The following is a 20,564-nucleotide window of genomic DNA, read 5'->3' as shown; positions in this document are numbered from 1 at the left end:
TCCTGTATAATGTGTGACTTCTGTGAGTGAGTGCCTGAAAAAGGAGGAAGTAGACGAGCCTCCATGGGTCTGTCCCAAATGGCACCCTAGTGTACATAGGGTGCCATTTGGTTAAAAGAAGTACATAGTGTACTTCTTTTAACCAGAGCCCTATATGCCCTGTTCAAAAGTAGTGCACTATATCTGTTTAGTAAACATAGTCATGGAAGTACAGTAGCTCCAATTAGGCACCTGTGAAAAATCTATTTTAAATGAGTTACTTTTATCCCTCACAAATTATGTATATGAAAGTATCCATATATTATTAGAATCCATATTTTTTACCGACTGGCTCAATTCGGTCTTATGTAGCAAAATTTGAAATTGTGTTTTTTACATCGGAAAAGTAAAGACTGAGCTCGAAAATTGTATATCATACACTACAGTTGAGTAACAATTGGAAAGTAATTCTGCTTTGAAAGTTGATGAACTTGTAACCTCACTTTTGAGAAAATAGCCCTTGAATGTTTTGGTAAACCTACTGGAGAGCTCATCTTAGTCTACACCCATTTAGCACCGTACACACTCTCTTAAGCCTTAGCCCCACCCATCTCTTTAAGGATTCACATGTGAGGCCATGTACTAAACACAAAAAGTACATGCTGCATGACATCAGCGGCCTCGTGGACCAAAATAGTCAATAAATCCACCCATTTTAAAAATGAATTTAGGATATGTCAATCAAGCAAACTAGGCACCTAAAAGCTACTTTCTAAACAATATTTTGGGTCGTTTCTAGCTTGTTAGCTAGCTATCTAATGTTAAATTAGCTGGCTAGCCAGTTCAAATAATGACCATATCATATAGCTTGACACGGTCTTCATTATTACAGGAAAATAAACTCACAACAAGATCATTATTTGCAAGGTAATGGCGAGCCAATTACAGAAAATAGCTTATGGTTGTAAGTGTGTCGAAATATAAGCAGGGCATTCTACCAAAGAAATCTTAGAATGTGGACACTGTCTCAGTGGCCTAACGTTATATCCTAATTTGACTTTGGTGCAGGTCTCATTACCATCTCTGGTAAACACATACTATATCAAATAAAATCAAAGTTAATTTGTCACATGCACAGGATACAGAAGGTGTAGTGAAATGGTTACTTGCATAGTAGAGTATTTTGTTTAGACATGTAGCTAGCTAGCTAAACAAAGAACCATAATCCCAACTCCTAACGTTACTACTCTGCATGAATCTGCAGGTAGCTAACCAACCAGTTTCAATGTTAGCTAGCTAGCTAATATTAGGCTATAACTAGCAATGTAAATGGCTCTGAGATACTTATAATATTACTACACAGATCATACACGTAACGTTAGCTAGCGAGCCAGCCAGCTAACAGTATCTAAACCTAAACTACCAAAATTAGAAACATATAACATCTGAAAATGTAGCTAGCTAGACTATTTTACCCATATACATGGATGGACGCTTCTCCCTATCTGTCACGGATGCCATGGTTCCCCTTAGTTTGAAGATGTAATCTGGATACAGGTGTTTTATACAACAGCCTTCTGTGTGTTCTTTTTTCAACTCCCTCTRCGTATTTGCAATCAAACAACAGAATTTTCTCCATCTCCTTAGCTATCGTACTCTAATTCCACCGGGCATTCCACTGATTTCAAAACTCGGTCCTCCAGAAAGTGGAGAACAACACTTTTGCAGTTCTACATTATATCTTTCAAAAAATCTGCGTTATAAAAGATTACCTACACATACTGACCAGCTCATGTTATAGACAGAAGTGTGCTACATGGTAGACAAATCCGAACTAATCTCTCGGCATGTCCAGCCCATCCAATATCTCAGCCAGTCATGGCTAGTGGAAAGGTTCATGCCTTTTTCCGTGGCTAAACCAACTAGGCTTGTAAAATCACAATTTTATTCATATTTACAGATGGCATACACGTTTGTTGTTAAGGCACATGAAATGTTCCAGAATGCATTTCTGCCCCCCMAAAAATGCATTTGATTTAAAAAAAGTTTACGTACAAATGCCTCTCCTGTGAAGTAGGGACACGCGACATACGCCTAGTTTCCTGAAGTGAGTCACATTTGCTTGTGGGGCCCAGTGTTGAGTTATGTTGTGGAGAGGTAGAGAGGTGTTGTAGTTGTGTGCTAAGCGGTGTGGTCGTGTATGTTCATGTCGTTGAACGGTGTAATCGATCTGTGTGGTGACTTTGTGGTTGTTGTCTTTTTCCTGGCTGTAGTGAATGATGTGGAGGAGAACGAAGGGCTGCCATCCCTGGACAAGCCTGGCTGGTACTCTCAAGGCAACTGGCCCCACCTCCACCAGCTGCTCAAGACCATGACTGGCAATCCTGAGCCCAAGGTAAGATTGATAGATTGGTTAGTTGGTTTAATCTTTTCTTATCCTTCAAGAGGAAATTCTACTGATCATGTTTTGAAATAACTAACGAGCTGTGTAATAAATACACTGATGTGTGTAAATGCAACATGTAACAATTTCTAAGATTCTACTGAATTACAGTTCATATAAGGAAATCAGTCAATTGAAATGAATTAATTCGCCCCTAATCTATGGATTCATATGACTGGGAATAGAGATATGCATCTGTTGGTCACAGATACCTTAAAAAAAGGTAGGAGCTGGGATCAGAAAACCAGTCAGTATTTGGTGTGACCACAATTTGCCTCATGCAGCGTGAGACATCTCCTTCGCATAGAATTAATCATGCTGCTGATTGTGGCCTGTGGAATGTTGTCCAACTCCTCTTGAACTTCTTACGGCTGAGATCACGTTAACGGGATCGACTTGACAACAGCCAGTCAAAGTGCAGGGCGCCAAATTCAAACAACAGAAATATCATAATTAAAATCCTCAATCATACAAGTATTTTACACCATTTTATAGATAMACTTGTTGTTAATCCCACCACATTGTCCGATTTCAAAAAGGCTTTACGACGAAAGCACAGCATCTGATTATGTTAGGTCAGTACCTAGTCACAGAAAAACACAGCCATTTTTCCAGCCAAAGAGAGGAGTGACAAAAAGCAGAAATAGAGATAAAATGTATCACTAACCTTTGATGATCTTCATCAGATGACACTCATGGGACTTCATGTTACACAATACATGTATGTTTTGTTCGATAAAGTTCATATTTATATCCAAAAATCTGAGTTTACATTGGCGCGTTATGTTCAGCCTCCAAAACAWCCGGTGATTTTGCAGAGAGCCACATCAATTTACAGTAATACTCATAATAAACATTGATAAAAGATAAGTGTTTTACATGGAACTTTAGATAAACTTCTCCTTAATGCAACAGCTGTGTCAGATTTCAATAAAACTTTACGGAAAAAGCACACCATGCCATAATCTGAGTACGGCGCTCAGACACAAAAACAAGCCATACAGGTATCCGCCATGTTGTGGATCAACAAAAGTCAGAAATAGCATTATAAATATTCACTTACCTTTGATGATCTTCATCAGAATGCACTCCCAGGAATCCCAGTTCCACAATAACTGTTTGTTTTGTTCGATAAAGTCCATAATTTATGTCCAAATACCTTATTTTTGTTCGCGCGTTTAGTTCAAAAATCCAAATTCATGACGCGCAGGCCAAACGAAAAGTAAAAAAAATCCATTACAGTTTGTAGAAACATGTCAAACGATGTATAGAATCAATCTTTAGGATGTTTTTAACATAAATCTTCAATAATGTTTCAACCGGAGAATTCCTTAGAAACGAAAAGGAACTTAGCTACATCTCACGGGGGCGCGCCTGAGTGAGCTCATGTCACTCTGCCAGACACCTGGTTGAAACAGCTCTCATTCCCTCATCCTTCACAGTAGAAGCCTGAAAAGGTTCTAAAGACTGTTGACATCTAGTGGAAGCCTTAGGAAGTGCAATATGACCCCATAGACACTGTATATTGGATAGGCAAACCTACAAACCTCAGATTTCCCACTTCCTGGTTGGATTTYTTCTCAGGTTTTTGCCTGCCATATGAGTTCTGTTATACTCACAGACATCATTCAAACAGTTTTAGAAACTTCAGAGTGTTTTCTATCMAAATCTACTAATAATATGCATATCTTAGCTTCTGGGCCTGAGTAGCAGGCAGTTTACTCTGGACACCTTATTCATCCAAGCTACTCAATACTGCCCCCAGCCATAAGAAGTTAATGGCTGTGCGAAGTTGCTGGCGGGAACTGCAACACACTGTCATACACGTCGATCCAGAGCATCCCAAACATGCTCAATGGGTGACATGTCTGGTGAGTATGCTGGACGTGAAGGAACTGGGACATTTTCAGCTTCCAGAAATTGTGTACATATCCTTGTGACATGGGGCCATGCGTTATCATGCTGAAACATGAGGTGATGGTGGTGGATGAATGGCACGACAATGGGCCTCAGGATCTCGTCATGGTATCTCTGTGCATTCAAATTGCCATCGATAAAATGCAATTGTGTTTGTTGTCCTTAGCTTAAGCCTGCCCATACCATAACCCCACCGCCACCATGGGGCACTCTGTTCACAACGTTGACATCAGCAAACCGCTCACCCACACGACGCTATCTGTCCGGTACAGTTGAAACCGGGATTCATCCGTGAAGTGCACACTTCTCCAGCATTACAGTGGCCATCGAAGGTGAGCATTTGCCCACTGAAGTCGGTTACGACGCCGAACTGCAGTCAGGTCAAGACCCTGGTGAGGATGAAGAGCATGCAGATGAGCTTCCCAGAGATGGTTTCTGACAGTTTGTGCAGAAATTCTTTGGTTGTGCAAACYCAGTTATCAGCTGTGTCGGGTGGCTGGTCCCAAACAATCCCACAGGTGAAGAAGCCGGATGTGGAGGTCCTGGGCTGGCTCATTTACACGTGGTCTGCAGTTGTGAGGCCGGTTGGACATACTGCCAAATTCTCTAAAATGATGTTGGAGGCGGCTTATGATAGAGAAATGAACATTAAATTATCTGGCAACAGCTCTGGTGGACATTATTGCAGTCAGCATACCAATTGCACGCTCCCTCAAAACTTGACTCTGGCATTGTGTTGTTTCAAAACTGCACATTTTAAAGGAGCCTTTTATTGTCCCCAGCACAAGGTGCATCTGTGTAATTATCATGTTGTTTAATCAAGTTATTGATATGCTATACCTGTCAGGTGGATGGATTATCTTGGTAAAGGAAAAATCCTCACTAACAGGGATGTAAACAAATTTGTGCACACAATTTGAGAGAAATACACTTTGTGCATATGGAACATTTCTGGGATCTTTTATTTCAGCTCATGAAACATGACCAACACTTTACATGTTGTSTTTGTATTTTTGTTCAGTATATATCCAAGTAACCACATCACTTCCATATTATCCTGGGATTTTTGTCAAAATGTTTATCCACAAAGCAGTGTAGGTTTGCTTTGAGCTTCCATTCCTGGCAGAAGCACAGAGATCTGATGTCCTCTATAAATCAGCTCGGGGTTATTCACACCGGTGTGAAGGAGAGGGAAACATGGCCGTGCACACCTTGGCATAAGTGTCAACAGGGCTAGAGTGCCAGCCCAGAGAGCTGCCTGTCCTGCTGAGAGGGTCTGTGATTAACAGGCCCTTACTGTAGAGTACACAGCCTATACGATTTCTAACAAGCAGGCAGCCAGCTCTTCTCACTCTGAGACCCTGTTTGAGCCCTCTCTCAGCTTTAAGGAAAGGCTCCGGCTCACGGACTTGTGCACCCAGGGACGCCCATCATCCACGTCCTCAGCCTCCCCTCCCTCTCCCCCTCCACCCCTCCCACCCGGCCAGGAGTGCTCAATGCCCCCTCTGTTCTCGGGCCACGTGGAGAAAGCGCTCGAGGAATGCCGTGTCAACCTCCACAACCTGCACTTATGGCAGCTTTAAGGCAGCCCCTCTGGGGTAACCAGAGGGTAATTGCTATCCGGGATCCTTGGGATGTCCATACCCCCATTGAAGTTGAGATTTAAAATGGTTATGGTAAGGGTTAGGTTGGGGTTTATGGGTAGGGGTTCCAGTTCCGGTTCCGGTTCCGGTTCCGGTTCAGGGTAGGGATGTCCCAAGCATCCCGGATAGCACTAACCGTGATCTGAGGCAGTCTGATTTGGGTTCTCCTCACTTTCACCTGACAGGACTTAATGCCGGCCGGCTGAATGGGAGGCATTCAGGGCAGATTACAGTCCCCTGTAGCAGTGAGCACAGGTCTGGCTGCGACATGGAGGATCAAAGCTTAGACACTGAGCTGCTCTGCTCATACAGACTCAATGATTCAAATGGCACTCATTTTCCTCTCTGAGTCATTTTGTTGTAGTAAGCGTACTCCACTCACTTCTCTCTATCTGGAATCTCAGACCTTTTTCTGCCCCCAGACACATTTAACCATTCTAAAAGTTCTGTTGTGTCGTTACAATTTCATGTATGAGCAAAGCTGCTGTAATGATCGGATTGGGGACTAAGTAACATGGATATAGTCCTTATATCCCTGGCCCTCTCATGTCAGATATGCGATCTCCCCTTCCCTCCTCTCTGTCTGCGTCCCAAATGGCACCCCTAAGGGCCGTGGTCAAAAGTAGTGCACTACATAAGGAACAAGGTGGCATTTGGGAGGCTCTGTCTGTCCCAGCCAGGCACCACACAGTGGAGCACAATGGGCTCTGGTCACCCTGTTTCCTCCCCAGGGGAAAGGCCATGCTGTCAGGCTGACATTAATTTTCTCCTAGGGAGAAGGAGGGAGCTGCAGACTGTAGCAAGTTATATCTTCAGGGGAAAGAGTCCTCAGAAGAGCAGTCTTGTTGTAGCTGAAACCTAAATTACGTTGCGTTTTTCGTCCCAGCCTTATGAAACTGTGTTTTGCATCTAGCGAGCCCCATGAAAGTCTCTCTATAATGTTTTGCCGCTGTGTTGGAATTGGCCTGTAAATATTTATCGTACTGATCCAATGCCTCTGCCTGCAGTGGGGAGATGAAAAACGATTGGTGCACTGCAAGACCTGGTCACAGACACTGTAAAGGGCCTGAGAAGAGGAGGGGGTTTGCGGAGTGAGTCCAGCAGCCCACATGAACAGAGACCCTCCACTCCTCCCTCACCACCTTCTCTTAGTGGGTGTCTGCCTGCCTCCAAAACAAACACATACGCACCACTCTGCATTCCACACAGATAGCTGTGTGAAGGACTCTTTAAGTGTGTGTCTTAAGCACCAAAATAGTATCATCCTTATAGAACACTGGCCTCAGTGGCCTGGTGTAATAACCTTTATTCTCTCCTTAAAATAACCCCTCAAGAAGTCAGGGTTTGATGATGTGCTGAAGCTGATTCCATTATGGCAGAAGTCTTGTTTGTTTTTCCTAGTGGTTCTCTAATCCCTCTGACACTCTTCTTAACCCTTAGGTTCCATTGGAGTTGCAAAGCATACAACTATATACATTTGTTGCAATGGGTTTTGAATGTCAGGAAAGGGGTTGCCAGTCAGTTTAGGTATGCCGTTCAGCTAAGCCTGTCTTAACGTGTTTTTCTTTCCAGCCATAGCAAAAGTACAAAAGAGACATGATGAGTTTTGCAGCCACATCGTGTCTGGTCTAGTTTGCCCTAGGGGCAGTAAGACATGTCAGCGTTATTGAATTCGACTACGACTGAATGCCCCCTTTGAAACAAATCCAGCCAAATTGCTATTTTATCAGCACTTTACAACTGAACCTTTACAAATCTCATAAAGAAGTAGTTACTCTATGAAACGTCTACTTAATTTACAGAGCAGCTGCTCAGATAMTGGCCTCATTCTTTGTCTATGTCATGTCTCCTACCCTCTATAGGTGGTGTACTTTGGGGATAGCATGCGGTCGGACATGTTCCCTGCTAGCACGTTTGGGAAGTGGGAGACTGTGATGATCGTGGAGGAAATGGAGGGAGAGGGCGTCCCGAGGACCGACGCAGCAGAGACCAACGAGGCCCAAGTGGAGCCTCAGGAGAAGAAGGGAAAGTTTGAGGTAAGTTCACACCAGCAGTTGTTTCTGTTTAATGTGCTCGCCCACCTTGCCCCTGCTACCTAAAAGACATATTCTCCCAACCCCCAATCCATTGGCTCAGTGCCAAAATATACCCAATGTAGCATGTGTGTCTGAGAATGTGCGTGTGTTCATTTTGTAGCATTATCAAAAGACGTTCTGCAATTACATTGTTGTAAGTATACCGTGGCGGTTTCATATTATTACAGTTTCACATCTAAAGGAGGAACCTGTAAAACAAGTTTATGTGAGTCTGTATTTCTCAGAATAAGCCTAGTGTGAGTACAGTAAAGTCAGAAAATAAACATTTTAGGGAAGCTGACGTACTATTAGGAAGGAAACTATGAAGTAATCCGTACGACCAGGATGCAATATCACCCAGTGCTGCCCTCTCCCTCACTGACCAGGCCATGGAGGATGTTTTGTTCCAGACAGTAGAGAAGTTAGATGAGTCAGCATATCTGTTGCCAGGAGCAATGAGAGGAATGTCCTTGTTTGGCTAAAACACCACTAGGATAGATGACTCCTTCATCTGAAGGGACTGACTGAGGAAGTTGTGCCACGTTTGGAGCACTGGGCCTTGTAGATGGACAAATTGTCTCCGCCTAGACTCACACCTCCACCTCCACCCCTCTCTCTCTCTTTTTCCCTCTCTCTTTGTCTCCCCCTCCACCCTCTTCTCTCTCTCTGTCCCTTCTCCCTCTCTTTTTGTCCCCCTCCCCCACCCCATTTTCTCTCTCTCCCCCCATCTCTCCCTCTTATTCTCTCTCTCGGTCTCACCCCTTCACTCACTTCACTCTCCTTTTTTTTATCTCCCACCCAGCCTCTCTCTCTCCACTTCCCTTTCCTTTCTAAAACGTATTTCCCAATTTGCCTCATTTAATAGATATTCCTGGAAGCTCCAGTTGGTCTCCATCTCTCTTTTGCTCTGCTGCAGCCAGAGTGTATGTAACACTCTTAAGAGAACTGCCTGGAATGACATGTTTCTCCCAGATTCCTTTTGGTTACAATTTGTCCCTCAATATCTGGTAAAGATTTCCACATGAGTAGGCTACTGTATGTAATGTTGTGCATCACGTTGCCTCTTATTAATGATATATTATGAGGTTCAGTGTAGAGAAGATATAAACTAGCGAAGAGGGAGAAGTAGTTAGTGCAGAAGTAGCCAGAATGTTTCCATGGCTCTGAGTTCGGAGCTGATCTTTTATCTACCTTCTTTTAACGTGAAAGATCGTGGATTCATTTAATCTTATGAATGACTTCTAACATAAACAGATCTTCTCAGCATTCAACTCTGTCTCCAAGTCTGGTTGGAAGTCAAAAAGCGTCATTATTCAGAAGAATGTCTTCCATCACACTTTTCACCAAGAGAGGGACAAAGTAGCAACAGTTTTTTTTTCTTTTCGCAATGCCCTTTCTCCCAGATGAACTGAATCACATTTCAAGGAAGTATCTGTAAGAGTTGAGTAATTTAGATGCATACGTGTCTTCTGCTACCTCTAGTTTGATCTGATAACAGTCTGTACTTGTTAACCACATCCTGTTTTTAAGGCATGTTCTGCCTTTCAGCACTTTTTAGAGATTAACATGTTGGACCGACAAATGGCACTGATAAGGATGAGTAAGAAAGGGGGGGGGGGGATAATAATGGTGTCGAAGGGGTTGGCTGCCGTTTTACAGGCTCCTAAGCAACTGTGCTATTTTGTTAGTTTTTTCACATTGTTTGTAACAGATTTTGTTCATACTGTTGCTGCTACAGTCTCTTATGACCTAAAAGAGCTTCTGGACATCAGAACAGCGATTACTCACATCAAACTGGACAAAGATTTTTTCTTTAACGAGTCAGACACGAAGGATATACTGCTCTCTCGAGACCAGGCCCAAATCCCTGTCATCCACGTGAAGAAAAGACGGAGAAGGGCGGGGTGCCTTGTGAGAATTTGCCGGCGAGTAGGTAAACCACCACTACCCTCCGTATTATTGGCCAACAGACGGATTATCAGGACGTGGACTCAAAGCATATGCGGACCAACTGGCCAGTGTCTTCACTGACATTTTCAACCTCTCCCTGACCAATTATGTAATACCTACATGTTATAAACAGACCACCATAGTCCCTGTGCCCAAGAAAGCGAAGGTTACCTGCCTATATGATTACCCCCCCTGTAGCACTCACGTCGGTAGCCATGAAGTGCTTTGAAAGGATGGTCATGGCTCACAACACCATCATGCCGGAAACCCTAGACCAACTCTAATTCGCATACCACCCCAACAGATCCACAGATGACGCAATCTCAATCGCACTCCACACTGCCTTTTCCCACCTGGACAAAAGGAACACCTATGTGAGAAGGCTGTTCATCGGCAACAGCTCAGCGTTCAACACCATAGTGCACACAAAGCTCATTACTAAGCTAAGGGACTAAACACCTCCCTCTGCAACTGGATCCTGGACTTCCTGATGGTAAGGGTAGGCAACAACACATTTGCCACTCTGATCCTCAATACTGGGGCCCCTCAGTGGTGCGTGCTTAGTCCCCTCCTGTACTTCCTGTTCACCCACGACTGCGTGGCCAAACACGACTCCAACACCATCATTAAGTTTGCTGACGACACAACAGTGTCGCCTGATCACCCACAATGATGAGACGGCCTATAGGGAGGAGCTCAGAGACCTTGCAGTTTGGTGCCAGAACAACAACCTCTCCCTCAATATGAGCGAGACAAATGAGCTGATCGTTGACTATTGGAAAAGGAGTGCTTAACAGGCCCCCATTAACATCAACAAGGCTGTAGTGGAGCGGGTCGAGAGATTCAAGTTCCTTGGTGTCCACATCACAAACAATCATGGTCCAAACACACCATGACAGTTGTGAAGAGGGCATGACAACAACTTTTCCCCCTCAGGAGACTGAAAAGATTTGGCATGGGTCCCCAGACCCYCAATTTTTTTTTACAGCTGCACCATCGAGAACATCCTGACCGGTTGCATCACCGCCTGGTGTGGCAACTGCTCAGCATCTGACCGTAAGGCGCTACAGAGGGTAGCCAAGCTGGGGCCAAGCTTCCTGCCATCCAGGACCTATATACTAGGCGGAGTCAGAGGAAGGTTCTAAAAATTGTCAAAGACTCCAGTCACCCAAGTTAAAGACTGTTCCCTCTGCTGCCGCATGGAAAGTGGTACCGGAGCGCCAAGTCTAGGTCCAAAAGGTTCTTTAACAGCTTTTACCCCCAAGCCATAAGACTGGTGGACAATTAATCAAATGGCCATCCGGACTATTGACATTGCCRCCCGACCCTACCTTGTTTTCACACTGTTGCTACTCGCTGTTTATTATCTATGCATAGTCACTTTACCACTACCTACATGTACAAATTACCTCAATTACCTGTACCTTCGCACATTGACTCGGTACCRGTACCCCCTGTATATAGCCTCGTTATATCATTTTCTTATCCCCAAGCCATAAGACTGCTAAATAGTTAGCAAAATGGCTAAATGGACTATCTGAGTTGACCCTTGTATTTAATTTTTTATTCCAACACACACAGTCACTTCATCATTTGCTCACACACACATGCATTTATACTGACTGTACGCACACGCACACGCACTCACATACAATCATAATATACACTGCTGCTACTCTGTTTATCATATCTCCTGATGCCTAGTCACCTTACAGTACATACATACGGTACAGTACATGCATATCTAACTCTATCACTCCAGTATTCATGCACATTGTAAATATGGTATTGGAACTGGCCCTGTATATAACTTCTTACTTTATCGTTTCTTCTTATTTCTTATTTTCATTTCTTATGTGTTTCTGTTCTACCTTGTTATTTGTAGTATTACATTGTTATTCATTACATTGTTTGCATTGTTGGGTTTAGAGCTTACAAGAAAGGCATTTTCCCTACTTGTGCAGGTGACATGAAAACTTTAGACTAACTCCACACAGCTTTTTATTTTGAAATTCCTGTTAAAAAACAGTGGATCCATCATTACTCATGAATTTCCCTCCTAGTAGGATTCATTCCCTCTGTCTGGTCAGAGAATCACTCCCTTATTAGCACGTGTGATGTGCTTTCAGGACCAGGGCATGAAGGCTCCCTCTGCGCCATCCGAACAGTGGGGATCCTACTTTGTGGACGCACACAAGACTCCTGGAGGGGATGAGGAGACCCAGAAACTCACCTGGTGCTGCCATAGCATCCACAAATACAGCACAATGGCCATCCCCAGTGTGGAGTCTATTGCAGGTACAGGGAGGAGAGAGCTATGGGGACTCTTGTGTTGCGTAATGGCCTACCTAACTACTGTAGCGTCTTGTCTTGAGAGAGGCGTGCTTTGTTCGTTTGAAGAGGCATTTGACCCCAGATATCCTCTACTACCCGTTCCTTATTCATGTTGAGAAGTGTCTCTGGAATATTTTCTGTACCTTTTTGTGAAGGTTGGTTTTAGCAAAGCTACTGTCTCAGCTAAGCAGACCAAACTGGTTGATGTGACGTCGTATTATTCACACATTTTTTCAACCCTCCATAGATCTCCCTCTGGACTACAAGTTCCCCAGGTTCTCTCCCAACAAACCCTGCACCACCGGCTACTACCCCAGACCTCCAGATTCCCTGCTGAAGAAATGCCAGAGTCAGTCGTCTTAAAGAGTCCTTCTTCCCAGAGTCGCTCCTCAGCCTAGTGGGGAGGAATGTGCCTCCATCTTTCCTGTAGTTCCACACCTGAACCACGCCAATCATCCCTAGAGCACAGGAAATCACGCTCACATTGATAGAAACCATGGGAATGTAAAAGCACAGTATCTCTCTGTAAGTAACTTGGCTACATTTGAACGTTGTTCTTTACGTGGATTATTGTACATGTGTGTAGAAAATGTGACTTGCAAATTGTGTAGGTATCTGTCAGCATACAGTGCTGATTAAAGCACATTCATATTGTTTTATGTGAAGACCACTATTTTTTTATGTAGATAGATAGGTAATTGGTGTTCCAGTTGAACCCCCTATACTGTAAGTGCATCATTCAATCTAAGTTAATAACTCTTTAGAGTAGTAACAAACCTTTCAAGCCCCACAAATAATGTCCTACATTTTGTTTTTGTGTGTCCTTACCTCAAATCTGATCTGAAATGCAACGTTGAACAGTCCCAGCAGTGTTTGTCTCCCGAGAGAAATTCCGAATAATCCATTATGTCAAGTATTCATGGTATTAGTGTGTGTATAATACATAAAACATTCAGTTTGGTTTTGTTTCGCTGTATGCATTTGAATAACAGTAACTTTAGATGCCCTTAAAGGTAAAACATTTCCCCTGTATTGATTTTGTGTAAGAGCATTGTTCTTGAAGAAATGGCACAATCTGTCCTTGGTGTTACCTTTCTGTGGAAAAATAATAATAATAAAGGAAAACTGTAATACTGGGTGGTTAATACTATGCTCTGTGTACTCTATGTATTATCTTGGTGCAGCAGTGAACTATAGTGCTGTTGGGGTGACTGTGTAAAAATGTGTTATACTTAGGCTTCATATGCAGTACCAATCTGAAGAGATGCTTTAACTGACTCCTGAATGGTTACATGTGTTGGTGGACTGCATATAGACTAGTTGTATTATATTGATAAGAAACAAAGTCTTAATATGCTTTTAAGAGTAAGTACTGTATTAGTTGATAAGAGAGGACAGGAGACTTTAATTGGGAAGCCAAAGTGGGTTATTATTTGTTATAAATGTGTGTTGGTGTAAAACACAATGCAGCTTTAGTGATCCATTTACTTTTTTTCATGTGATTTGCAAACTTTTATAAGCCCCTTTGCCTTATGTTCAATTCATTAGTGCTCTTGTGTTCTAGAGAAGATACAGGGAAAGTGTTTAATGTACTGTCTATGAAATTAAAAAAATGTTCTACAATTTTGTTACACTGCCTTTTCTCGTGCTTTGTGTTTCTTGACAGTAAAAATAAAACATTTCTGAAAATGTGTCAGTCAGAGATCATTACCAAATTGGAATAGACTGTTTCAAACCTATTTGAGACTATTGGCTGCCTGCCTTCAATTCTATAAATCTGTTCTGCCTACCTGGTTGTTTGTGTGTACAATCATTACTTTCGGTCTCCCTCCCACGTCCCACTTCTCTAGGCACTTACCCATACTGCCCCTCATACAACAGAATTGATGACGTTCTCTTCAAAACAGCAATTTCTCCCCTTACGCAGAATGGTAATTTTTTTTCACCACTTGAAAGATTCAAAGCATCGATGAATGTCGCGGGGATTCTATTATGAAGTGACTGGTAGGAGTATCAAATCTGGACTACAATTTTACAACAACTGGTTTTGACAGGTAGGCTAATCTTAATCAGTGTACCATTCTTTACACCAAGGCTTCACTGATCGGAAAATGTCAATTTCAGTGCGCAATTTGCGCGTAATCCTATTTTGAGATTATGTGGTGTGGTACTAGTAGGTGTAACGTTTTTCCAATGTGAGAATAATAATTAATTAAACCTAAGAAAAGTACTATTTATTTAAGTAGAAGTACATATAAAACGAAATAATGAACTCAATAGTTTTCTTAATATGACACTGATGACAAAAGTCACGTACAAGGATAGTAACGTTACTCGATTGATGACATTCGATAGCCTACCAAATGGAAATGTGTAGGATGTTCTCAGAGGTGTGTTTAGGTATAAAAATATATAATTATATGTCCTATGAAAACTACTAATATGAAAAAGCTGGGACACTTTGGCAAAGGTGTATTTTAATATAAGTATCAAGTTAAAACGCTGGCGGCCTGAAAGTGGCTATCCAAGGTAAGGAGGTGAGAACATCCAAGTAAAGAAAGATCTGTGGAGCTGCCTAATAAATATTGCCATTGTAAATATAAACACGAGTTTAGGGTTTGTTGTATTACTTTCTAGTGATGGAGCAGTATAGAATACTTTCCAAAATACATTATTGACACATTATTCTACAGTAATTACAAGTCAGTTCATCAAATTTCTGCCCTGCTAGAGCTGCCCCTGTCAACTGTAAGGACTGTTATTGTGAAGTGGACACATCTAGGAGCACCAACGGCACAGCCACTAAGTGGTAGGCCACACAAGCTCACAGAACGAGATTGCTGAAGCGTGTAGCACTAAAAATAGTCTGCAACACTCACTACAGAGTTTCAAACGGCCTCTGGAAGTAACGTCAGCACAATAACTGTTTATTGGGAGCTTCATGAAATGGAACGCTACCTGCCTAAATGCATAGTGCCAACTAAAGTTTGGCTGAAGAGGAATAATGGTATGGGGCTGTTTTTCATGGTTCGGGCTAGGCCCCTTAGTTCCAGTGAAGGGAAATCTTAGAATGACATTCTAGACGATTCTGTGTTTTAAACTTTGTGGCAACAGTTAGGGGAAGGCCCTTTCCTATTTCATGACAATACCCCGGTGCATAAAGTGAGGTCCATACAGAAATGGTTTGTTGAGATCAGTGTGGAAGAACTTGACTGTCCTGCACAGAGCCCAGACCTCAACCCCATCGAACACCTTTGGGATAAATTGGAACGCCGACTGCGAGCCAAACATCAGTCCCCGACCTACTGTAACTAATGCTCTTGTGGCTGAATGGAAGCATGTCCCCGCAGCAATGTTCCAACATCTAGTGGAAAGCCTTCCCAGAAGAGTGGAGGCTGTTATAGCAACAAAGAGGGGACCAACTCCATGTTGATGCCCATGATTTTGGAATGAGATGTTCGATGAGCAAGTGTCCACATACTTTTGGTCATGTAGTTGAAGTTATTTTCAAAGAGATGGCTAACAACAGCATGCGAGCTGCAATAAAAAACACAGTTCCACTCACCTGATGATGATCATTTGAAACTTAACTTCTTGTTGAAAGTTATTGTTTAAAAGGGAGATGCTAACAAATTAGCAACAACATCCTCTTTGATAACACCTGCTGCAGCCACTGCAAACTAGCCTACAATAGCCTACAACAAAAGCTAGGTAGTTAAACCGTTGCTCGCTATTGCACAGCGACCTGTTGGCCTTCGAGAAGGCATACGTTTCCATGCATTTTTGTAAAAACGGTCCAACCCATTACAGGTCAATGTGATTGGTTGATTCCACTGTCACTCAAAAAAGTTGCCCAAATACAATTGAATGTCAGATGCCTTCTATCAAGCTTCTGATGGCCTAGCCAATGGCTGATTTATCTCTCCAGAGACCACCATAGAAAAATCCTGATTGGATCTTTTTTTCTCTTCAGTGTTAACCCTTTCCTTTCTAACAAAAACTGAATAGATTTAATCAGAACATCATTGAAAATAATATAACAATTATTATTTGTATTATTTTATAAATCATTAGTCTTTCTCTGTCTAAAGAATCCATATGTTCTACTGGACATTTTAAACTCTTGTCATGGTGACGATTTTACAAAATTACAGTCATGGTCTTGAATTGGACTCACATTTTTCTGGTCTCGGTCTTGGCTCAGTCTCGAACCTCTCGTCCCCCTCCCGGTCTCGGTCTTTTCTTTCTCTCTCCCCCCCTCCCTCCCCCCCCCTCTGGTCTTGGTCTTGACTCAGACTCAATTCGCTCCAGTCTTGGTCTTGAATCAGTCTCGCTTAAGGTGGTCTCGAACAGAACACTGCTAGGCAACACTAAATAGTGTAGCATAATACACAACAGACAATTCATGCCAATGGAACTGACCAGAGTCTAGACTCTCTAGACAACCTTCAAATCACCACCAAATGGTTTTCTGTTAGACAAGTGCCAAGAGTAAGGTCCTGGAATGTACGTCCATGTTCCTGAGAAGAGATGACTAGCACTACCATAGTGTCAAATTGACCTATGTCATCTTAGTCATCGGTTAAGTCAAACCAGTAGAACTGATGAATAAGAATACTAATCGGGGACTCTATGACCTTTAGAGTGTTGAGGACAACGTGTCTGACTATGTGGGTGTACATGGCTAGACTTGCCTGAGATACTGTCAATACAAGAATGAACTAGGCCTCAGGATTCATAGCGATGAACACACATCTCGACAATAGATGTCATAGCACACTTTACACATTACTGCTACCTCTTCTCAAGACACACATGGGGGAGGTGGGGGGGGGGGGGGTCTGTTATGATTACTCATAAAGATAAGAGTTGCATTTTTACAACAGAGAGCTCAATTTTCCTTTCAATTGTGACAGTCTACAGCAAGTGCTATGGTTTTGTAGTGTTTAATAACCTTTCAAAACAGTAGAGGATAGCCAGAATGATCAGGAATACAGCTGTATCCAATTATTCAAGGAATGCACCCTTTGTATGAAAAGGCTGGGGAGTCGAGAGAGAGAATATGGCTGGCTAGCTTTCTCAAAGTATTTTCTTCTCCCCTTTCCTTTCCTCCTCAGCTGAGCTCTGTTGGAAATGCCACGGTGCCCTCTCTGATGTGAGGATGAGGACCTACACCAGAGGGGCCCCCACAGCATTCTTCATAAGTCTACTGTGGCCCCTGGTGTCCCCGGTGGTGGGGATGGGAGAGGAGACGGACCCCACTGGAGGGATACCCTTCATGGGAGGGAACTACGATGGACACCCCATGCTGTTTTTCGGCCAGGGTGAGGTGGAGGAGTTGCAGGCAGCAGCGGCTGGGACTCACCAGGAGATGGCTGCAAGGATCCGCGAGGCGGGGGAGGCCATGCTGGAGCACCCTGAGGAATACCTGCCCTCCTGGAGCCCGGCAGAGTTCAGCGCCCGCTGGAACGAGGTGTATGGAAACAACCTGGGAGTGTTGTCTATGTTCTGTCTACTCTACCCACACAGGGCCGGGGCCCTTGACCTGGCCAAGGATTACATGGAGAGGATGGCAGCTCAGCCTAGTTGGTATATTTTCTATCTTTGTTTTTCCCAAATCTTTGTGTACATCTTCTTATCCGAGATATTGCTGCAGAAAGCAAACCTAAATGCAATCAATTGTCTGTGAACATCATCCCTACTTATAGGGAAAAGAAATATGAGATACAATCTGTGGAAACAGTTTCAGAGTAGTTACTCAAATTCAGCCCCCGTGGGAACAGTTACTGTGTACAGTAGATTCTCAAATTCAACCCCTGAGTGAATTCCTTGCTTCTCAATTGCAGAAAACTGAGCCGTTCTTCCCTTGGGATCTCTATTGTTTTATGCTTAGCCTACCCTTTGCAGTAAGAAAAACTCTCACATGTTTTTCTCATTACAATGACCAATACTGATATATTTGGAGAATGCACAGATGCAGCTTAATCAATGTATTTGTCTTCTGTACATCACCATGTGCCCACTGGGGATACATGACAAATCCTACTCCCCTTCTTTATGGCCAGACCTGCAAGTAGAGATGCATTGTGGTCCGATGGGCCTGTGGTCCAGGAAATATGTTTAGCAGCTGTTCGAATTCATTGCTGAACATGCCCCCGTTGAAAGGAAATGAAATGTTCCGATGTTGAGCTGCCTGGCCTTRTGCAGTGGGATGGGAGGACTAGGGTTTCAGCCTCTACTACTGCTCTGGATTAGAGGTCAGAGACTGAGATAGWCATTTGACTGGGGTACTCTGAGTGRTTACATGGGAAATCTCATCTGCATCTCACATTGTTCACCCCCAACCAAAAGGATGTGCTAATGCGGTCCCAGTCTACAGAATCAGAAGGGAATCGCTTAAAGTCTGAATGATGTTATATTTGAATCAAAAGTATATGATATTTATTTAACCGTACTAGGCTATCATGCAGACTTGTTCACATTATGTTGCACAAAAATCATAGGCTAAGACAAGGGCACCTATGAGATAGCATGTTGTTTCTGTATTTTAACCAACCCTTACAGTACTGTACTTCAGATGACCCCCGACCTCCTGTGAGGGTTGTGATTGTGAAACTTCTGTGGTTTTAATATTTTCACTAACAGTACAGTTTATAAAGTCCTTCATAACAAGCTTTCTCTGCACGTCGCAAGCCAATGAATTCAGTGTTAAGGAGGGGTCTCTGACATATGAGGCAAGTCATTTCACTGTCGCAACCAATTTTGGAGTCATGGTGCCTGCGTTCTCAGAACGTCTTTGCTTTTAGCTTCATGGTCAGAGGGCTTCCCTTTTCCAGTTTCACCTTCTCCTTATCTCTCAATCCTTTTTCAGAAAAAAGCATTACCTCAGCCTCATTGTTTAAATCCTCTACTTAGTCTTTAGCTGCTGCGTCTAGCCACCCCGTTCAGAGGGAGAGACAAGGTTTTCTTATGGGTACTGACCAGAAGCATTAGTCCAAATTTGCCAATACTTCTCACAAAATTTGTCCGTGGCACAAGTTAAGAAATGATAACCCACTGAGCACATTTTCCCAGTTTAACAACATACAATGTGAGTTCTCTCCTCAGCCACACATTTACTATAGTTTCTGAATTCTGAATCTCACAGGGATCCATAAAAGTGGCTCCGACAACTTGTCGAGGAGAACCATATTCCGACCGGTAAACTCCAGCTTGTGACGTACTCTGGTCCCTGGTTTGTTTTAAGGCAGTCCATGTGTAAACACACAGAAGAGATGTCTTGTGTGCTTTGGTGTAATGTAATATACAGTACAGTACAGCAGTACTCATTCTAAATACTTTAACAGTGCATTAAACTTGGTTTGTGAACCAAAGACTGTCATCAAAAAAACATTTTAACTAGTCGTTGACAGATGGAAATAATGTATTAGTTACATAAAATGGAAGAAATGCTGCCAGAGGGTAGCTGCATATCATTGATATGTGTGAATAAAATAAAATTTTATTTGTCACATGCGCTGAATACAACAGTTGAAATTTACCGCAAAATGCTTACTTACAAGCCCTTAACCAACAATGCAGTTCAAGAAATAGAGTTAAGAAAATATTTACTAAATAAAGTTTAAACAATTATAAAAAGTGACACAATAAAATAACTATAAAATAAAATAATACAGGGAGTACCGGTACTGAGGTAATGTGAGGGGGTACAGGTCAGTCGAGGTAATTTCTCTGCTACCGCTTGYCATGCGGTAGCAGAGAGAACAGTGTATGACTTGGGTGACTGGAGTCTTTGACAATTTTTTGGGCCTTCCTGGGACCCCGCCTAGTAAATAGGTCCTGGATGGCTGTGATGTACTGGGCCGTACGCACTACCCTCTGTAGCGCCTTACGGTCGGATGCCGAGCAGTTGCCATACCAGGGAGTGATGCAACCGGTCAGGATGGTCTCGATGGTGAAGCTGTATAACTTTTTGAGGATCTGGGGACCCATGCCAAATCTTTTCAGTCTACTGAGGGAGAATAGGCATTGTCGTGCCCTCTTCACGACTGTCTTGGTGTGTTTGGACCATGATAGTTTGTTGGTGATGTGGACACCAAGGAACTTGAATCTCTCGACCCGCTCCACTACAGCCCCATCGATGTAATTGGGGCGTGTTAGGCCTTCCTTTTCCTGTAGTCCACTATCAGCTCCTTTGTCTTACTCACGTTGAGGGAGAGKTTG

The 20,564-nt window shown here is 43.0% G+C and overlaps 2 protein-coding genes across 2 annotated transcripts in view; both read left to right on the top strand.

The window, feature by feature from the left end:
* LOC111954028 (5'-nucleotidase domain-containing protein 1) overlaps positions 1-14,032 on the top strand; it is a 91,179-nt gene extending 77,147 nt beyond the window's left edge. Inside the window, exons 9-12 of the mRNA XM_023973524.2 lie at positions 2,253-2,374; positions 7,845-8,018; positions 12,137-12,305; positions 12,589-14,032. Of these exons, the coding sequence (XP_023829292.1) occupies positions 2,253-2,374; positions 7,845-8,018; positions 12,137-12,305; positions 12,589-12,704 (581 nt within the window). The 3' untranslated portion in view covers positions 12,705-14,032. The remainder of the gene's footprint in view (positions 1-2,252; positions 2,375-7,844; positions 8,019-12,136; positions 12,306-12,588) is intronic.
* Positions 14,033-14,226: 194 nt separating this feature from the next.
* The window catches only part of LOC111954022 (dermatan-sulfate epimerase-like), a 31,671-nt gene continuing 25,333 nt past the window's right edge, over positions 14,227-20,564 (top strand). The window contains exons 1-2 of the mRNA XM_023973517.2: positions 14,227-14,395; positions 17,459-17,930. Of these exons, the coding sequence (XP_023829285.1) occupies positions 17,503-17,930 (428 nt within the window). The 5' untranslated portion in view covers positions 14,227-14,395; positions 17,459-17,502. The remainder of the gene's footprint in view (positions 14,396-17,458; positions 17,931-20,564) is intronic.

This window comes from Salvelinus sp. IW2-2015, linkage group LG28 (genome assembly GCF_002910315.2).
Source record: "Salvelinus sp. IW2-2015 linkage group LG28, ASM291031v2, whole genome shotgun sequence".
NCBI classification, from domain to species: Eukaryota; Metazoa; Chordata; class Actinopteri; order Salmoniformes; family Salmonidae; genus Salvelinus; species Salvelinus sp. IW2-2015.
This window is presented reverse-complemented; position numbering and strand designations above follow the sequence as displayed.